Below are 19,923 nucleotides of genomic sequence, written 5' to 3'. Positions count from 1 at the left end.
CCCAGGCGGCTGATCGATGACAGCGAGGACTCTGGGACAAGTTCACACATCCCACGGTTCATTCACTCGCTGGGAATAACTCATCCAAGGTCAATAGACAATGGGTGCAGGAGTAGGCCACTCGGCCCTTCGAGCCAGCACCGCCATTCAATGTGATCATGGCTCATCATTCCCAATCAGTACACCGTTCCTGCCTTCTCCCCATACCCTCTGACTCCACTATCCTTAAGAGCTCTATCTAGTTCCCTCTTGAATGCCTTCAGAGAATTGGCCTCCACTGCCTTCTGAGGCAGAGAATTCCACAGATTCACAACTCTCTGACTGAAAAAGTTTTTCTTCATCTCCGTTCCAAATGGCCTACCCCTTATTCTTAAACCGTGGCCCCTGGTTCTGGACTCCCCCAACATTTGGAACATGTTTCCTGCCTCTAACGTGTCCAACCCCTTAATAATCTTATACGTTTCGATAACGGGTATTAGTTCTCCAGCGCAATTAAATGCCTGTGAGTGAACACTGCCGACTGGCACACATTCCAGGCTGCACAAGCACATACTAAGTAAGGAATGCACCAAAGTTTGATGCAGCCAACACAAAGGATTTGGGTCCCCCTGTAACAACCTCGGAAACGTTTGACGAGTATATTGTTCAAAAACAACACGAGTAGCAAGGGGGGTGAGCAAGTGGAAGGCACTGATTTGATGACACGATGAATATATTGATTTTGATGACAATGCAAAGAAAGAAATGAACTGATTGTATTGTGTTACCGGTATATATTTTCAGGAGCAAAGTTTATTTTGAAGTAAAAAATTCAAATTATATTAAATTCACAAAATGCTGGAGTAACTCAGCAGGTCAGGCAGCATCTCAGGAGAGAAGGAATGGGTGACGTTTCGGGTCGAGACCCTTCTTCAGTCTGAAGAAGGGTCTCGACCAGAAACGTCACCCATTCCTTCTCTCCTGAGATGCTGCCTGAACTGCTGAGTTACTCCAGCATTTTGTGAATAAATACCTTCGATTTGTACCAGCATCTGCAGTTATTGTCTTATACTACAAGTTATATTAAATATCACCAGGTGCAAGTCGTTGCAGATTCCTTTCCATTAAGTCAAGGCCACTATACGTTGCCCTTGACAAGGTGGCGGTCACCACAAGACCATGTGACACAGGAGCAGAATTAGGCTATTCAGCCCATCGAGTCCGCTTCTCGATTAGTAAGGGCATCAAAGGTTACAGGGAGAAGGTGAGTGGTGAGCCACCTTCTTGAACCCCTGCTGTCCTTCTGGTGAAATATCTCTATGGTATTGCAGGTAGTGGGCATCAGGATTTAGACCCAGCAACAAGACCTGGCGGCACGGTGGCGCAGCGGTAGAGTTGCTGCCTTACAGCGAATGCAGCGCCGGAGACTCAGGTTCGACCCTGACTACGGGCGCCGTCTGTATGGAGTTTGTATGTTCTCCCCGTGACCTGCGTGGGTTTTCTCCGAGATCTTCGGTTTCCTCCCACACTCCAAAGACGTACAGGTATGTAGGTTAATTGGCTGGGCAAATGTTTAAAAAAAATTGTCCCTAGTGTGTGTAGGATAGTGTTAATGTGCGGGGATCGCTGGGCGGCGTGGACCCGGTGGGCCTGTTTCCACGCTGTATCTCTAAATCTAAATCTAAAACAAGGGTGGCACAGTGGCGCAGTGGTAGAGTTGCTGCTTTACAGCGCCAGAAACCCAGGTTCGATCCTGACTCTGGGTGCTGGCTGTACGTAGTTTGTACGTTCTCTCTGTAACTACATGGGTTATCTCCGGGTGATCATGTTTCCTCCCACATTCCAAAGACGTACAGGTTTGGAGGTTAATTTGCTTCTGTAAATTATCCTTCGGGGGGTCGGATAGAACTAGTGTATGGGTGTTCGGCTTCAGGTGTGACTGATCTTCCTTGTTGTGGGACAGCTTCAGGCAGCACAGTGGCACAGAGGTAGAGTTGCTAAGATGCAGCGCCAGAGACCTGGGTTCAATCCTGGCCATGGGTTCTGTCTGCACAGAGTTTGTACGTTATCCATGTGACCGCATGGGTTTTCTCCTAGTGTTCCCCGGTTTCCTGGCACATTCCAAAGACGTGCAGGTTTGCAGGCTAATTGGTTCCTGTAAACTTCCCCCTGGTGTCTAAGATAGAACCAGTGCGTGGGTCATCACTGGTCGGCATGGACTCGGCTGTCCGAAGCACTTTTTTCACGCTGTATTTCTAAACTCTAAGCTACTATGGATCCCCAAAGAACTCTACATCATTCTGGATACTTGATTCAGACATTTTCTGTGCAATAAGGTGAGAGTAATTTTTAGGAAGTCTTCTGCTCTCAATCCATGCTGAATATTCCCGCATATCCATGAGGGTGGGGTCACATTTCATAATGATAGTTAGCTATTCGGCTGCGTTTACAGTACTTACAGTGCCCATGCAAGCCCACAGTGATACAGCTCACAGGTTTTGTTGCCATTACTTGTAAGTGCATAAACTCACGGTTGACTTGAGATGACACTCTCTCTAGTAAACCATCACAAAGTCAAACGCAGTCAACCTCACCACCCATCTCTGCGTTATAGCCAAGGCCAACAGACGGATTCTCTTGGATTGACAAAAAAACACCCCACGGAGGCTTAAGCTCGACAAAAATCATTTAAATTCTGGCCAAACACTCTGGTGGAACATCTTCACTCTGCAGATGACAGCTAAACCCTTGTTGCCTAGTGGTGAGGAGTCTGAATGCCTTGGAAAGACAACTTGAAGCAAAGCCAATCTGTCACTCATATCTATTCTCCATACAGTATGGTTGGAACTTGCAATGAATAAATTAGCTGCTATATTTCTCTTGGATAACAACAGTGATGACACTTCAAACTAACAACCTGTTTGCAAATCCAATAAAGCCAAAGGTAATTATTGATGAGTGCGTTGATATAAGCGAGTTCACATTTTCCTGCATTTATCAGAGTCAAACTGTATAAACTATGCCTGAAAGTGATTTTACCATATGTCATTGCACATTTTATATCAAACATTCAAACAAACGCTTCCAAGTCAATGATTCAGTACTGCGGTTTGGGATGTGGCAGTGCAATCATAGCTCGTTGGCATCATCCTGCAAATAGGGTGGCACAGCGGTACAGCGCCAGAGACCCGGGTTCGATCCTGACTATGGGTGTTGTCTCCACGGAGTTTGTACGTTCTTCCCCCATGACCTGCGTGGGTATTCTCCGGGTGCTCCGGATTCCTCCCACACTTAAAAGATTTAATAGGAATCTGAGGGGGTAACCTTTTCACATAAAGGGTGGTGGGTGTATGGAACAAGCTGCCAGAGCAGGTAGATGAGACAGGGACTATCCCAACATTTAAGAAAGAGTTAGACAAGTACATGGATAGCTCCGGCAGCGGCAGCGTCTTCGCCCGCCCCGAATTGGGTCGGCCCGCCGCGGACCTTTCACCGTCCGGCGCGGCCTGAAATAGGCCGCAGGATTTTCTCCGCCCGGCGGGGGCTTCAATGTCGGGAGACCCGACCGCCCCGACGTGGCAACTCCAACAGCTTGACCGCGGGAGAAGACGGCAGGGAAGAGAAAATGACATTCTGGCCTTCCATCACAGTGAGGAGGTGACTGGAGGAGACTCACTGTGATGGATGTTTCTTTTGTCTGGTGTTGGTTTATGATTGTATGTGTTATTGCATTTTTATTGATTTTTCTTATTGGTCTTATTGTTGAACTGCGGGTAATTTTTCATTTCACTGCACATTTATGTGTATGTGACAAATAAATTGACTATTGACTATTGATATAGGACAGGTTTGGAAGGATATGGGCCAAACGCGGGAAGGTGGGACTAGTGTAGCTGGGACATTTAGGCCGCTGTGGGTAAGTTGGACCGAAGGGCCTGTTTCCACGCTGTATCACTCTATGACTGTACCAATGAAAGATCAGCAACATGGGATTCAGCTCTTGAAGTGATCTTGATACTTACTCCACCAGAAGTTCATCCCAACACAGGTGGGGTAATAAACTGCGTCAACAATTGGTAAATCTTTCAGGGAAGGCTGCAGAATATGTGGAGGCACTGTGAGGAGAGTGAACATTCATCTGAGAATGCAGCATTGGATGTTTAAAGCCAGAATGGCAGAGCAGAAACGTCAAGATGAAGACGTGGCTTCACGGGGAACAAGGAAAGGACAAAAATGTGATCTTGATGTACGTTGGGTGATAACAAAGGAATTGGGTCAAGGATTGAGTTGGATATGTTTAATTCCCCAGAATTGTACTCCAGTGCAGAAAGATTTCCAATTAATTCATCAGGTCAGCAACTCTGATAGCAATAAATAGGAAGTCATCTGTCTTTCACACATTCAAACAGTAGCTCTACTTAATTCAATTTTACTTTATTTATTTCTGTATAAAACAATCTTCTCGTTTTCTCACCATATGGGGAATAGCAATTGTTGTAACAAATTAACAACACCATGATCATATTATCCTTAACACTTCATGCCTAATTATGGATGAAGAATGTTTGTATATAATTTTATCTGCTAATCCAAGAATCACCTTGATACTATACACATGGCTATTTTGCTTTATAAACTGTACATCATAAAACATGCAGCAAAAAAATATATATATATTAAACAAGGTGATCAATCTGATTTCAATAAAACAACTCAACCATATTTATAAACCAGGAAATCTAATACCACTACTGCCACCAAGTGGTTCCATATTAACATGTCAAAACCTATTTCTACTCCCTAGCGTTTGAGGCCCTCTGAGGGGGCGCTGTGAACTGTTTATGTATGTGCTGTTATGTTTGTGTGCCATTGTATGTTCGTTCTTAGTGCCTGAACTGATGTACAGCACTTTGGTCAACGTGGGTTGTTTTTAAATGTGCTATACAAAATAAAATTGACTTGACTAAGATCAACAAAATCTGGATAAAATTGCATATGTGGCAGAATATTTGAGATGTTTCATTACTCAGAGGAATTCCTTTTATACTTTTAATTATGAAAGATAAATTACATGAGCTTAATTTTCAGCCAAGCAGAAATCCATCCCAGAGAGCTGATTTTATGCCTACATGTCTGTTCCTTTCAGAAAGTGTCAGGGAAAAGAACCCTGTACAATATGAAATAAATTGAAGACACATTTGCTGTTAAAATTGTATTCCAAAATATTGGGATCCTGAATTGTGCTGATCCTCACATGTCAATGAAAACAACTTGGCTTCAGGCTCCAAGTTCAAGATCACAATATGTTTTGTTTAATTCAGCACATGGACTCAGCACAGAAACAAGACCTTTGGCGCACCGAGCCCACGCAAACCATCGATCGACCATTCACATTAGTTCCAGGTTATTCCACTAACCCAACCACTCCCAACACATCAGAAGCATTTTAGCAGAGGCTAATTCACCTACAAACCTGCAGGGCTTTTGGGATGTGGGAGGAAAACGAAGCACTAGGAGAAAACCCACATGGTCACTGGAAGAACATGCATACTCCACACAGACAGCATCAAATGTCAGGATTAAACCTGGGTCTCTGGCGCTGTGAGGCAGCAGCTCTACCTGCTGCGCCACAGTTCCGCCCTCCTTCTACACTTCCCACAACAAGCTAAACTGCTAGAAAATAAAATGCGACCACTTGTTAAAGTAAATACTCTTTTCCATGAAAATGGCTTAAGTATGACCAAATCATTCAAATAATTAAACCAAGGTGCAGCACTGGTGGGGTTGCTCAGTGGCACAGCGGTATAGTTGCTACCTTTCAGCGTCAAGAGACCTGGGTTCGATTCTGACTACAGATGCTGTCTGTGCGGAGTTTGTACGTTCTCCCTGTGAACCATGTGGGTTTTCCTCGAATGCTCTGGTTTCCTCCCACACTCCAAAGATGTACATTGTCCCCAGTGCGTAGGATAGTGCTAGTGTACGGGGTGATCGCTGGTCGGAGCGGGACTCGGTAAGCACCCGTTTGGCCTGATGCATGTGGCATTACTGCACTCGGTCCGCATTGACCAAACTGATCTCCCGGTGGCCGAGCACTTCAACTCCCCCTCCTATTCCCAGTCTGACCTTTCTGTCATGGGCCTCCTCCAGTGCCATAGTGAGGCCCACCGGAAATTGGAGGAATAGCACCTCATATTTCGCCTGGGCAGTTTGCAGCCCAGTGGTATGAACATCGACTTCTCCAACTTTAGATAGTTCCTCTGTCCCTCTCTTCCCCTCCCCTCCTCCTTCCCAGATCTCCCTCTATCTTCCTGTCTACACCTATATCCTTCCTTTGTCCCGCCCCCCTGACATCAGTCTGAAGAAGGGTCTCGACCCGAAACGTCACCCATTCCTTCTCTCCCGAGATGCTGCCTGACCTGCTGAGTTACTCCAGCATTTTGTGAATAAATACTTTCGATTTGTACCAGCATCTGCAGTTATTTTCTTATACTGTCTTCATAATGCAAGTCAACTGACAAAAATATCTGATAACAATGTCGCATCTTAAAAATAATTTTGCTGTTGACTGAATACATTGGTGAACTCACCAACGTAAACAAATGAACCGTTATTAATTTACACCTTGTCTCTCCAATGTATCTCAGAGTACTTGACAACCAACACTTCTTCTTATCAAAAGGATTCACTGCTGTTGGCAAGCATTCAGCAGTTGCTCAGAGCCGAGCCTGAAAATCAAGAATTTGTGTACATGCGAGATTATTTAGTAAATTCGTCTCAGATTAATGGCAAAGATCCTTTTACAACACATCAGGTCAAACAGACGGGACATGAATGTAATGTCTCATCGGAAAGACTTCAGCGCTGGTAATGTAACACTCCTTCACTAATGCAGTGAAATGTCAGCTTAAATTATATGTTCAAATCCTGGTACTGGGGTGGAAGTTACAATTCACTCATTCACACAGGTGCAAATGATACCCACTGAGCAAAATTGAGCAGGAATTTTCCAACTCAGCAATGACCCTTTCCGTTGGAATCTGCTGCTGAAAATCACGCAGGTTTGAATTTCTGAAGTCAGAAAATTCCCTTCCTGTTTCAACAGATCTCAATAACATAAATGCTTACACCAATTTAAAACAGCAGTTAATTGCTCGTTTCAATTTCTTGGGTATACTTTGAATTAGCTAAATTACACATCGGGGTACAATGTACCAGGGATTCGGTGCAAACTAATATGTGTAAATCAGAAAAACACATTATTCTGCATTCAGCTCTTAAAATAGAGAATATGTTGAACAGCGCAGGGACGTCACGGTGGCGCGGCGGTAGATCTACTGCTTTGCAGCGCCAGAGACCCGGGTTTGACCCTGACTACGGGTGCTGTCTGTACAGTTTGTACGTTCTCCCTGTGACCTGCATGGGTTTTCTCAGAGATCTTCAGTTTCCTCCCACTCTCCAAAGACTTACAGGTTTGTAAGTTTATTGGCTTGGCATAAATGTAACATTGTTCCTAGTGTGCGTGTATGGTAATGTTAATGTGCGGGGATCGCTGGTCGGTGCGGACTCGGTGGGCCGAAGGGCCTGCTTCCACGCTGTAACACTAAACTAGACTAAGCACATGATAGAACGTACAAACTCTGTACAGACAGCACCCGTAGTCAGGATTCTACATTTCAGGATTGAAATGGGCAAAGAAATGCCAGATGGCGTTTAATCCGAGCAAGTGATGCACTTTGGGAGGTCAAATTTAAGGGGGAAATGTACAATGAATGGTATGACACTTAACAGAATTGGTGTACAGAGGGATCTGTAATTATGGAGTTGGGATCCAAGTCCCTAACTCACTGAAAGTCCAACACATGTAGATCGAGTGGTAAAGAAAGTACATTGGTATGCCAATGTAGATCCTGACCAAAATGCCTGCAGTCATTTTCAGATTTTCACACAGCAAAATGACAAGTACATCTCCAATAAGATTTATTTTTAATTCCTTCCAGTTCAGGGCAGGAAACTCCATTGTGCATGTGAACCGAGGAGAAGTGGTCATGAAGAAATTGATATCATGATATGCTACTTCACAAAATGCTGGAGTAACTCAGCAGGTCAGGCAGCATCTCAGGAGAGAAGGAATGGGTGACGTTTCGGGTCGAGACCCTTCTTCAGACTGATGTCAGGGGGGCGGGACAAAGGAAGGATATAGGTGGAGACAGGAAGTTAGAGGGAGAACTGGGAAGGGGGAGGGGAAGAGAGGGACAGAGGAACTATCTAAAGTTGATATCATGATATGCTATTGTTGGCTTATTAAAATGAAGTAAGAGTAGATGGACACGGGAGCATTCCCCATTGAATTCATTTAGCAGTGTACAGATTGATTGTGGTCTTGGGTTTTGTGAGGAGCAAGGATGCACCAATTGAGAGGCAGGTCAGTTGGCTCCATTGATTCCCCTTTACATTTCCACCTTCTTTCCTGTCCAACACTTGCGACACTGCACATAGACACAAAATGCTGGAGCAACTCAGCGGGACAGGCAGCATCTCTGGAGAGAAGGAACGGGTGACGTTTCGGGTCGAGACCAACCTTCAGTCTGAAGAAGGGTCTCGACCCGAAACGTCACCCATTCCTTCTCTCCAGAGATGCTGCCTGTCCCGCTGAGTTGCTCCAGCATTTGGTGTCTATCTGCAGATCCTTTCCGCACACTGGGTGATGACATTTGATTATTTCAAATTATCATTTAGTAGAATGACACTCTCCCATACTCCATGATTTCCCTCCCAAGTGTCTTTTTATGATGAAACTTGAAATGTAGCCAAAGACAAGGCTTCCATTCAAATACGGAAAAACTGATAGAGTATGGTGCAGCTCTGTTTTCAGAGGCATTAATTCTGCTCAATGCTGCTCCTTCATTATCACTTTACTTTGTGACAAATTTAGATACGTTGATTCAAATGCAAATTTGCTGAGAAACTCCAAGAGAATTTTAACTACATCACTAAATATATGTGAAGTACAGCAATTCACTAAAGTTGTTTCCCCAATCTCTTTCAGCTTTAATGAAATCAGGAACATTATAAAATTGATTATTTGAATAAAATTCTTTACAATAACCGACAAAAAATATTTTTTAACAAATTGCATAAAATCCAATTTTCAAACAACCTGAAATGTTTTTGTGCCTGCCTAATGTGAAATATCAGTGAATTTGGTATTGGGACCTGATTATCAACTATGGATTTAACTTGAGCCTCAGAAATCTAACCTAGAGGATCCATTGAGCACAGATACTGAGAACAAAAAGTATTTACAAAGTAACCTACCAACAGAACGGCTACACACCATGTGTAGAAATAAAGAACTGCAGATGCTGGTTTATACCAAAGATAGACACAAATTGCTGGAGTAACTCAGCGAGTCAGGCAGCACCTCTGGAGATAAAGGAGAGATTACATATGGGTCGTGACCCTTTCTTTGGGAGGTCTGAAGAGGGTGACGCGACCCAAAATGTCGACTATCCTCTATCTTCAGACACGCTGCACGATCCGATGAGTTACACCAGCGCTTTGTGTCTATCTTTGCCACACAACTATGCCCAACAAGTATAAACAATCAAAGTTCAAAACATCAGCTAAGGTAAACAAGACTGAATTACATCTCACCTACCTCCTGAAGGGTGGTGAATCATTGCAACAGAAGGCTGTGGAGGCCAAATCAATGGGTATATTCAAAACATAGAAAATAGGTGCAGGAGGAGGCCATTCGAGCCAGCACCGCCATTCATTGTGATCATGGCTGATCATCCACAAGGCAGAGATAAATAGATTCTTGTTTAGTATAATGTCAGGGGTTATGGAGAGCAGGCAGGAGAATGGGCTTAGGAGGGAGAGATAGATCAGCCATGATTGAATGGCGGAGTAGACTTGATGGGCTGAATGGCCTTAATTCTGCTCCTATCACTTATGATCTTATGAAGCTCCAACCATCACAGGTCCTTCAACATTGCTGAGTCTCACTCAGAGAACACCTTGTCCAACAAGACTGGGAAAATACTCTCATGAGGATTACAGCGGCTTCAGGTGGCCTCTCACCAGCACCTTCACAATTACTGAAGGGCAATAAATATTGTCGCAACACATGGATCACCAAAATTAACAGACACAACGCGTCGGAAGGAACTGCAGATCCTGGTTAAAACCAAAGATAGGCCCCAAAAAGCTGGAGTAACTCAGCGGGTCAGAACCGAAGAACGGTCTTGACCCGAAACGTCACCTATTCCTTTTCTCCAGAGTTGCTGTCGGACCCACTGAGTTACTCAAGCTTTGCGTGTCTATCTTCACCAAAATTAACATTTGGATGAAAAAAAACAAATAATGAAGCTGGATACGGAAAAGTCTTTTGGCCCCAAAGACATCCTGGTTGTAATGCTGAAGAATTGTGTTCCAGAATAGGCTGCAGTTCCAGCCAAGCTCTTCCAGTACAGCTGCAAGACTGGCATCTGCTCGACAATTATTGTTTATCAATTATTCAATCGCAGAGCCCAGAGTTCTCTGTCAGGAGCAGGTCTTCTTGCCTATTCCTAATTGCCCTTGAACTGAGGAGCTTGGCAGGCTTTTTTCAGACAGTACGAATCAACCACATTTGCTGTGCATCTCAAAATCATATTTACGTGTAGCAAGGAACTGCAGATGCTGGTTTAAACCGAAGATGGACTGGTCGGAAGAAGGGTCGCGACCCAAACGTCACCCATTCCTTCTCTGCCTGTCCTGCTGAGTTACTCCAGCTTTTTGCATCTATCGTCAAATCATATTCCGTTAAGGGAAAGAACACAAACTTCCTTCCCTGAAGTAGATTCATGCAAGATGGGATTTTTTGGCGATGATTCTGAAGTTTTCTTATCGCCATACCAATACAAAATGTATTTAATTAACCAAATTTAAATTCCATTTGACTTTTACTTTAGTTCAGAGATACAGTGCGGAGACTGGCCATTTGGCCCACCGAGTCCGCACCGACCAGCGATCCCCGCATACTAACACTATCCTACACACACTAGGGACAATTTACATTCATACCAAGCCAATTAACCTATAAACCTCTACGTCTTTGGAGTGTGGGAAGAAACCGGAGCTTCCTGGAGAAAACCCATGCAGGTCACAGGGAGAATGAGCAAACTCCAAGCACCTGTAATTGGGATGGAACCCGGGTCTCTGGCGCTGTAAGGCAGCAACTCTACCGCTGCGCCACCGTGCCACCCACTGCATCACCATGCCGCCCACTTGTCCAGCAACATAACCACTTCTTTATCTCCTGATTGGAGAGAGAGAGGCGCAAAGAGGATTATAGAAACAGAGAAAAGACAAAAAGAGACAGAGCACCAGAAAGCAAGATTGAGGAAAAAGGATTATTGATTGAATCGATTGAAAGATACAGCATTGAAACAGGCCCTTCGGCACACTGAATCCACACCGACTATCGATCGTATTCATGTCAGTTCTATGTTATCCCACTTTCTTGTCCACTCCCTATAACACTAGACCAATGAACCTACAAAGATGCATATCTTAAAACCGAGCACCCAGAGGAAACCCCCATGGACATCGGGAGAACGTGCAAACTCCACACAAATGGCAGCCGAGGTCAGAATCAAACCCACGCTATTGTGCCTTCTTTGTTGACATTTAATTGTGTGTAGACAAGGGAAAGTCCTGGTAGCCCTGCAGATAAATCTCACAAAATGGACACGCGATATTATTCATGCGAGTTCACAGTCCCCAAAGAGTTGCACGTGTTTGTTTGCCTAAGGAACGTTTTTGCAAGTGCATTATTTTATTCCAGCCTCTTCGCTTTCTTCGTAACTTGATGCTTTAAAGCAGACAGGATCAGTCTGGATTTGCAACAGTCCAAGCCAACGTCCGATCTGAAGCATTTCTTGCGATCGGTACTGTTATGCCACCGTGGTTGTTTTTGAACCTGCAATTATTGCTTTTCAAAATGTGTCAAGGTACAACTTTGCAGCTGCAAAGTACTTTTCCAATCCAGTTTGGGCTGTTTTAGATGGTGCCTCCCTATTTTTGTGGGTCTGTTTCCAATGTCTGACAGCATAATAGGCAGTTGTACTCTCTTTCAGTTACATTGCGTGGTCCACACCCTTTCCCCTCGTGCTTGAAAAACATCACCAGGGAATGTCCTCAGTTCATTTGTGCTTCCTTTCGACGGTTTCTGGCTGAATTTGCTGCAGCCCTGGACTCGTTAACAAAATTTCTGTGGCAGCACCAATTTGCATGTGAATACAGAGACAAAAGAAACTGCAGATGCCGGAATCTTAAGCAAAACATAAAGTGCTGGAGGAATCTCGGCAGCTCAGGCAGCATCATATGTTGAAAGACTGGAGCGACTAGGCTTGTATACACTGGAATTTAGAAGGATGAGAGGGGATCTTATCGAAACATATACGATTATTAAGGGGTTGGGCAAGTTAGAGGCAGGAAACATGTTCCCAATGTTGGGGGAGTCCAGAACCAGGGGGCCACATTTTAAGAATAAGGGGTAGGCCGTCTAGAACAGAGATGAGGAAAAACTTTTTCAGTCAGAGAGTTGTAAATCTGCGGAATTCTCTGCCTCAGAAGGCAGTGGAGGCCAATTCTCTGAATGCATTCAAGTGAGAGCTAGATAGAGCTCTTAAGGATAGCGGAGTCAGGGGGTATGGGGAGAAGGCAGGAACGGGGTACTGATTGAGAATGATCAGCCATGATCACATTGAATGGTGGTGCTGGCTCGAAGGGCCGAATGGCCTGCTCCTGCACCTATTGTCTATTATCTGTGGAGTGAATAGACAGATGATGTTCCGAGTCGGGACCTTTCTTCCAGGCCAGGTCTGAAGAAGGGTCTGACTCAAAACGTGGTCCTCCCATTTCCTTCACAGATGCTGTTGGACCTGCTGAGTTCCTCCAGAACCTTGTCGTTTGTAAGTTAATACTCTGGTTGTTATTGATGGTGCTCAATTAACTCCAATGGATGAGCCACATTGTCTGCACCACGCGAGACTGTGGACACTATCATGAACATTTCAGCCACCCCGGAACCCCCAGAAAGCAAATCACCCTCAACCATAAGGGGCAGCACAGTGGCACAGTTGTACACAGTAGAACCGCTGCCTTACAGCGCTAGAGACTGGGGTTCGATCATGACTACAGAGTTTGTACATGTCTGTACAGAGTTTGTACATTCACATACATCCCTGTGACCGCGTGAGTTTTTTTTCCAGGTGCTCTGGTTTCCTCCCGCACTCCAAAGACATGCAGGCTTGTAGATTAATTGGCTTCTGCAAATTGTCCCCCAGTGTGTAGAATAGAACGTGTGTATGGATTATCACTGGTCATTGCAGACTCAGTGTACCAAAGGGCCTGCTTCCACACCTGTCTCCAAACTAAACTAATACGGATCTGCACAAGAGAAGAGAGCTTGAACTTCTGAGGCTTCTGTGAATCCAGATTCATTGTTGCAACATAAATGAAAGTGTATTGTAAATATTTAAAGTTAACACGTAACATCATTTACCTTTCATCCGCGCTGAAACTTAATCCCCATCTAAAACATTAACTCTAATTCTCTCTGCACAGCACCCATCAACATTTCCAATTTCTGGTTATACTTTGCTGCTAATTACTAGATTTAAATGGAAATGAGTGGAATGGGCAATTAACATTCAAATCTAGCAGATTCGTGAACTTCACAGGAGGGTTACCATTTCCACAAAGCTATAGTGGAGCAAAGCTAACCTCCCGCCACACGGCAATTCACAATTCACAGGGTAGCTTTTCTTCGGCACGAGATTCTTGCCTACTTGTGCATTAACCTCACCATGCCACCATTCCAACTGCGCAATACTTTCAACAGAAATCTGGCCCCGTGCGATTTGACTAATTAATACACACCGCTGGAGCTTGATGCAAAGTCTGCAGTGTGGTCCGAGCATAAAGTGTAATAGATTTGTATTGCGCTTGAACCATGCGTGGAGAAATAGTTCGTGCAAGAATATTGATGGACTTTATTTTGTACTGTGCACTTTATTTTGTAGGAGTCAGCCAAAGCTATAATAGAAAAAAGAATTTGATTCAATCCAGTTCCTGGAAAAGTACTGTTTTACCCAGTAATGTTGTAATAAGTCCTTCTTAATACTGCTGACAAAAGCTTTTTTTTTAAGCACAGGATTTTGTGGCAGTGTGGGCATAAAGTAGAAGATGGTTTAGGCAGGCAGCAAATGGAAGCAACTATTGGCCAGTGTGAGCCCAAGGGCCTGTTTCCTCGCTATATCACTCTATGACTAGAAGGTTGTTCAAGCAGGCAACAAATAGAAGCAACTGTGTGGACAAGTTGGGCCAAAGGGCCTGTAAGAATTTATGACACTATAACTCCGATGTGATTGAGAATGATCAGCCATGATCACATTGAATGGCGGTGCTGGCTCGAAGGGCCGAATGGCCTCCTCCTGCACCTATTGTCTATGTGAGAAAGAAATACAAGTGAGGTCTCTCATTTGGTAAACCGATCAAAGTAAATGTGCAGGAAGGAACTGCAGATGCCGGTTTACACCGAAGAGACTGTAGACACAAAGTGCTGGAGTAACTCAGCGGGACAGGCAACATCTCTGGAGAGAAAGAATGGAGATACTGCCTGTCCCGCTGAACTACTCCTGTATTTTGGGAGGGGGAAGGGGGGGAGGGGGGAAGGGGAGGGGGAGAAGGGGGAAAGGGGAAAGGGGAAAGGGGAAAGGGGGAAGGGGGAAGGGGGAAGGGGGAAGGGGAAGGGGAAGGGGAAGGGGAAGGGGGGAAGGGGGAAGGGGGGAAGGGGGAAGGGGAAGGGGGAAGGGGAGGGGGGAAGGGGAGGGGGGAAGGGGGGTGGGGGGAGAGGGTGATGCACCAATGCAGGAGAGGTTTGGGCCCAACAGGTCCACTTGGTCTAGTAAATTACAACATTGCTGCTTCCAGCCATGAATCTTTGTGGCAACATTCAGGTTCTTTAAAAAGCTGACCAACAAACAATAGTTATTTTTAAATTGTAACACAATTAATTATGTATATAAGGCGAGCAAATGAACATTCAAAAACATGCTGCCTTGAAATGTTCAGCAGCTTGGAGACTTGAAACTATTCTAATAAACTACTCAGGGTATTCCTCAATTTACAAATAGTGTCTTTTCAAGGTAAATATTTCATTAAGCAAAACTGTGCAAATCAAAACGGGGTTTCTGATTAGTTTCAAGGTAAAAACTTTGTCTATGTTCCAGTGCTCAAAGATTTTGATCACAAAATCCTAAGCACTCTAAAATATGAACATAACATTGAAATATAATTTTATTGACAATAAAATTTTACATTACGATAATAAAAACAAACCAAGTGAATCAGACAAGAACTTGTGGGAGGCAAGAAACTGCAGATACTGGAATATTGGGCAAAGCACAAAGTGCTGGAGAAACTCAGCAGATCAGGCAGCCTCTGTGGAGGAAGAGAGTTTATGGCCGGGTCCCTTCTTCATAACTTGAGGGGTTTTGGTACACTCATTTGGAAGAGGAGTCACCTTCCTCTATGATTTGCTTCAGCTCCGATGGAGCATTTTTACCTGCGACATTTCCTGGATCTGATGATGTCTTTCCAAAAGACAAATATAACACTTGCTGAAACCATTTTTCCCCCGGTCCGTTCCATTATAACATCTCTGCCATTCGTAACACATGATGCATTTCCAGTGGGAACATCCCGTGACAACCGCTGGAGTCCACTTCCTATGGACAATGGTGTCAATGGGCTGTGGTTTGTTTCAATAGACACTTGCATGAAGGGTCGGAGTAAACTGCAGTCCATTTCAGCATCGATGTTAATCTCGTGAATAGCAAACTTTGTTGACAGAGCCACGCTTGGGATTTTAATTGCTGTTTATTCCCAATATTAATATTTCTCTGTAGGAAGGAACTACAGATGCTGGTTTAAACCAAAGATAGACCCAAAATGATGGAGTAACACAGCGGGTCGGACAGCATCTCTGGAAAAAGTTGAATAGGTAATGTTTGGGGCAGAAGAAGAGTCTCGACCCAAAACGTCACCTATTCCTTTTCTCCAAAGATGCTTCTGAGTTACTATATCATTTTGCATCTATCTTCGTTGTAAACCAGCATTTGCACTTCCATCCTACTCAATATTATCAAAGGTAGACACAAAATGCTGGAGTAGCTCAGCGGGACGGGCAGCATCTCTGGAGAGAAGGAATGGGTGACATTTTGGGTCGTGACCCTTCTTCAGACTGAGTTACTCCAGCATTTTGGGTCTACCTTTGATTTAAACCAGCATCTGCAGTTCCTTCCCACCCAACAATATTATCGATGTTGGATTAAGGAGGTTTTGGACTTTTTGAAGCTGTGTTGGCACAGGAACGCATGGAAAATAAGCATTCAGATGAGTTACTCCAGCTTTTTGTGATTAATATTTCTCTCTTTCCCTGACAAGAGAGATTGTTCCTGATAGAGAAAAAAAACATGCAAAGAAACACCCAACTCGTAACTCAAACCTCAATAAAATAAAGGAATATCTCTACACATTTATCATGAGGGATTTTATCAGTTGTTTGATGGTGACAGAAATAATTCACTATTGATTACCAAGATTAGTTTTCAACATTTAATTTTGTTGGGAGCTTATTGCCAAGTGACGGAGATGAAAAATAAAATTTTTGATTTTTCTTTGCATTTAATTTTTAATATGGATCTACAATGAATTAGTTCCACAAGTTGAGCGTAATAATTAGTAAGCGAAAATACTTATAAAAACATAACTAGAAATTAAATACTTCTGCGATTAAACTAATCCAACATTTTATGGTTCACATGAACTGGTGCGAGCTTATACAGACCCACATAAAAAAATTATAATCAAAGTGCTTTAGGATATTTGAAAACAATAAATGCTTGCGTGCATTTCAATAAAATATATCAATCTTTGAAAAATTTAACGTTAAAGAGATATCTTAATAATTAATCATACTGAAGTGAATATTAAGCATTTGCAAAAGTTCACTGCCTAGAAATTAATTTGCCCACAAGACTAGAGTGCCATTAGCAATACAGTGCAAAAATAGGCCCTTCGGCCCACTAAGTCGGTCTGTAGCGACCAGCGATCCCCGCACACTAACACTATCCTACACACACACACACACTCGGGAAAATCTTACAATTTACACTTATACCAGCCAATTAACCTACAAACCTGTACGTCTTCGGAGTGTGGGAGGAAACCGAAGATCTCGGAGAAAACACACGCAGGTCACGGGGAGAACGTGCAAACTCTATAGAGACAGCACTTGTCGTCGGGATCTAAGCCGGGTCTCTGGCGCTGCAAGTGATGTAAGGCAGCAACTCTACCGATGCGCCACTGCACCGCCATTCTTGTACATGAACACTCAAGAGTTTAGGTGAAAGAAGGACAACTAAACTGCACAACATTCACAACGTCTGTAACTTACCTCTCTTCCCTCGCTGCATATTTTGCAAAGCCAAACGGGTTTCCGCTTGCTCCCAAGTGTTTCAATTCCACACTTTATGCAGACTTTCTGCAAGAAAAAAAAAATCAGCACCTTAGTTATCAAACTAATAATGAACCATCCTCTAACATCGACAGGCACTGACAGTTACTTTATTTTTTTAGATTAAGATTTAGATTTAGATATACAGCGCGGAAACAGGCCCTTCGGCCCACCGAGTCCGCGCCGCCCAGCGATCCCCGCACATTAACACTATCCTACACACACTAGGGACAATTTTTACATTTACCCAGTCAATTAACCTACATACCTGTACGTCTTTGGAGTGTGGGAGGAAACCGAAGATCGCGGAGAAAACCCATGCAGGTCACGGGGAGAACGTACAAACTCCTTACAGATGGCACCCCTAGTCAGGATCGAACCTGAGTCTCCGGCGCTGCATTCGCTGTAAGGCAGCAACTCTACCGCTGCGCCACCGTGCCGCCCTTATTCACAAATAAACTTTAATTTCTGCTTGTCCCATTATGTTCAGTTCCTTTCTAAACATATTTTTCAATTGGCCAGGTTTAAAAAAAAAATTCTCTATCATCTGTGGGGAATGCGAATAGAAGTAGATACAATTATTGGAGGCATAGATAGGGTAGATAGTCAGAACCTTTTTCCAAAGGGTGGAAATGTCAAAGACTAGAGGACACAGCTTTATGGAAGAAAATAAAGATGGTGCGGGCCAAGCTTATTTTTACATTTATTTTGACTGGAATGCGCTGCCAATTGGGAGATACGATAGTGGCGTTTAACAGGCATTTAGTTAGGCAAGGAATAGAGAGATATGGATCATGTACAGGCAGAGAAGCATGGACATTGCGGGCTGAAGGGCCTGTTCCTGTGCTGTTCTCTGTTCTATGGTCCATCTCCAAGCTCTTCCATGAATTTTTTGCACAAAAATATCCTCTCTCCATTCCTGCCTCATCATAACCCTCTACAAAAATAATAGGTTAAAGATTTTATCGCTACATATATGAAACCAGGTATTAGTGCGATGCATAAGTTCTGTAGGGCAAAATGATCACAGAATCAAAGACCGACCGTCCATTCCCTCCACAGTTGCTGCCTGACCTGCTGAGTTCCCCCAGCATTTTAAGTATTGCAACGAAGCAGTTACTATGGGACTGCTGTTGGAGTTGCAAATCTTGCAAATGCCAGCTTCACAGCAACTTAAGTAAATGTTGGAAAGCAGTTTACAAACCCAGCCATTCCGTTATTTCACCAGATCAATGAATTTGATTTTTATCATCCTCTTCCTATTGAAAGTACAAATTAAATTTCTTCGACTCTGTGACTAAAGAGAGCTACATTTTAAAAACCGCAACAACCTCATGAATATAATCTGTAATGCGAGATATCTTTTGAGGGAGTACAGTAAAAAATTTCCATGACTGATCCACATTATAGTTTGATGACATTCTCAACAGTTATTTCAAATTCTGAGCACATTTTCTAATATCATTTGCAACATCAAACACAGTCTCAGAACCTTTCAAATCCAGAAGCTAATTTCTTGTTCAATTATAAAGCCTTTGTTAACTGTCCCATAAGTTGCCAAATAATTCTGGTCTTACTTTTCGTTCAATGGAAATTTAATTATTTCTGTTGATAGTATACATTCCCATTTTTCTTTGTAAGCAAATAATCCAGTTAAAATGAATTTAAAATTCTATTTAACATATCCAAATCATTAATTAAACTTTCATCGCCGAATGAGACTTCACAACAGGCTGTTTACCATTTTGTTAGAGTTCATCACAAACACAGGGTGCAGTAGAAGCACAGTGGAGCAGCTGGTAGAACTGCTGCCTCACAGCGCCGGACAACTGGGTTCAATCCCGACCTCGGGTGCTGACTGTGTGGAGTTTGCACGCTCGCCTTGTGACCGCGTGGGTTTCCTCCAGGTGTTCCGGCTTTGTCTCACATCCATAAGACGTGCAGATTCTCGGCTAATTGGCCTCTCTCTGTAAACTGCTCTGAGTGTGTAGGGAGCGCGGTGCAAAACTAGGATAACATAGAACTAGTGTAAATGGGCGATCGATGGTCGGCGTGGGCTGAAGGGTCTGTTTTCATCCTGTATGTTTCTAAAAATAAGACGTGCCAACCCCATTCATCGCTCTTTAACTTCCTGGCTTTCAACAACTTATCCAATGAATTCTTAAATATTTTCTTTGGTTCTGTGCTGTGGTAGGTTTCAACTTCACGGTGGCACAGCGGTAGAGTTGCTGCCTTATTGCCCCAGAGACCCGGGTTCGATCCTGACTACGTGTGCTGTCTGTACGCTCTCCCTGACCGCGTGGGTTTTGTCCGGATGCTCAAGTTTACTCCCACACCCCAAAGACGTACAGGTTTGTAGGTTAATTGGCTTCTGT

The 19,923-nt window shown here is 43.7% G+C and overlaps 1 protein-coding gene across 2 annotated transcripts in view; it reads right to left on the bottom strand.

Annotated features, from left to right (window-relative positions):
- LOC144606539 (rab effector Noc2-like) overlaps positions 1-19,923 on the bottom strand; it is a 143,105-nt gene that overhangs the window by 48,112 nt on the left and 75,070 nt on the right. For both annotated transcript variants that reach the window (XM_078422792.1, XM_078422793.1), the window contains exon 5: positions 17,489-17,575. In XM_078422792.1, the coding sequence (XP_078278918.1) occupies positions 17,489-17,575 (87 nt within the window). The remainder of the gene's footprint in view (positions 1-17,488; positions 17,576-19,923) is intronic.

Source organism: Rhinoraja longicauda, chromosome 26, assembly GCF_053455715.1.
Source record: "Rhinoraja longicauda isolate Sanriku21f chromosome 26, sRhiLon1.1, whole genome shotgun sequence".
NCBI lineage: Eukaryota > Metazoa > Chordata > Chondrichthyes > Rajiformes > Arhynchobatidae > Rhinoraja > Rhinoraja longicauda.
Note: the sequence above shows the minus strand (reverse complement) of the source record. Positions and strands in the feature narration are given on the sequence as shown.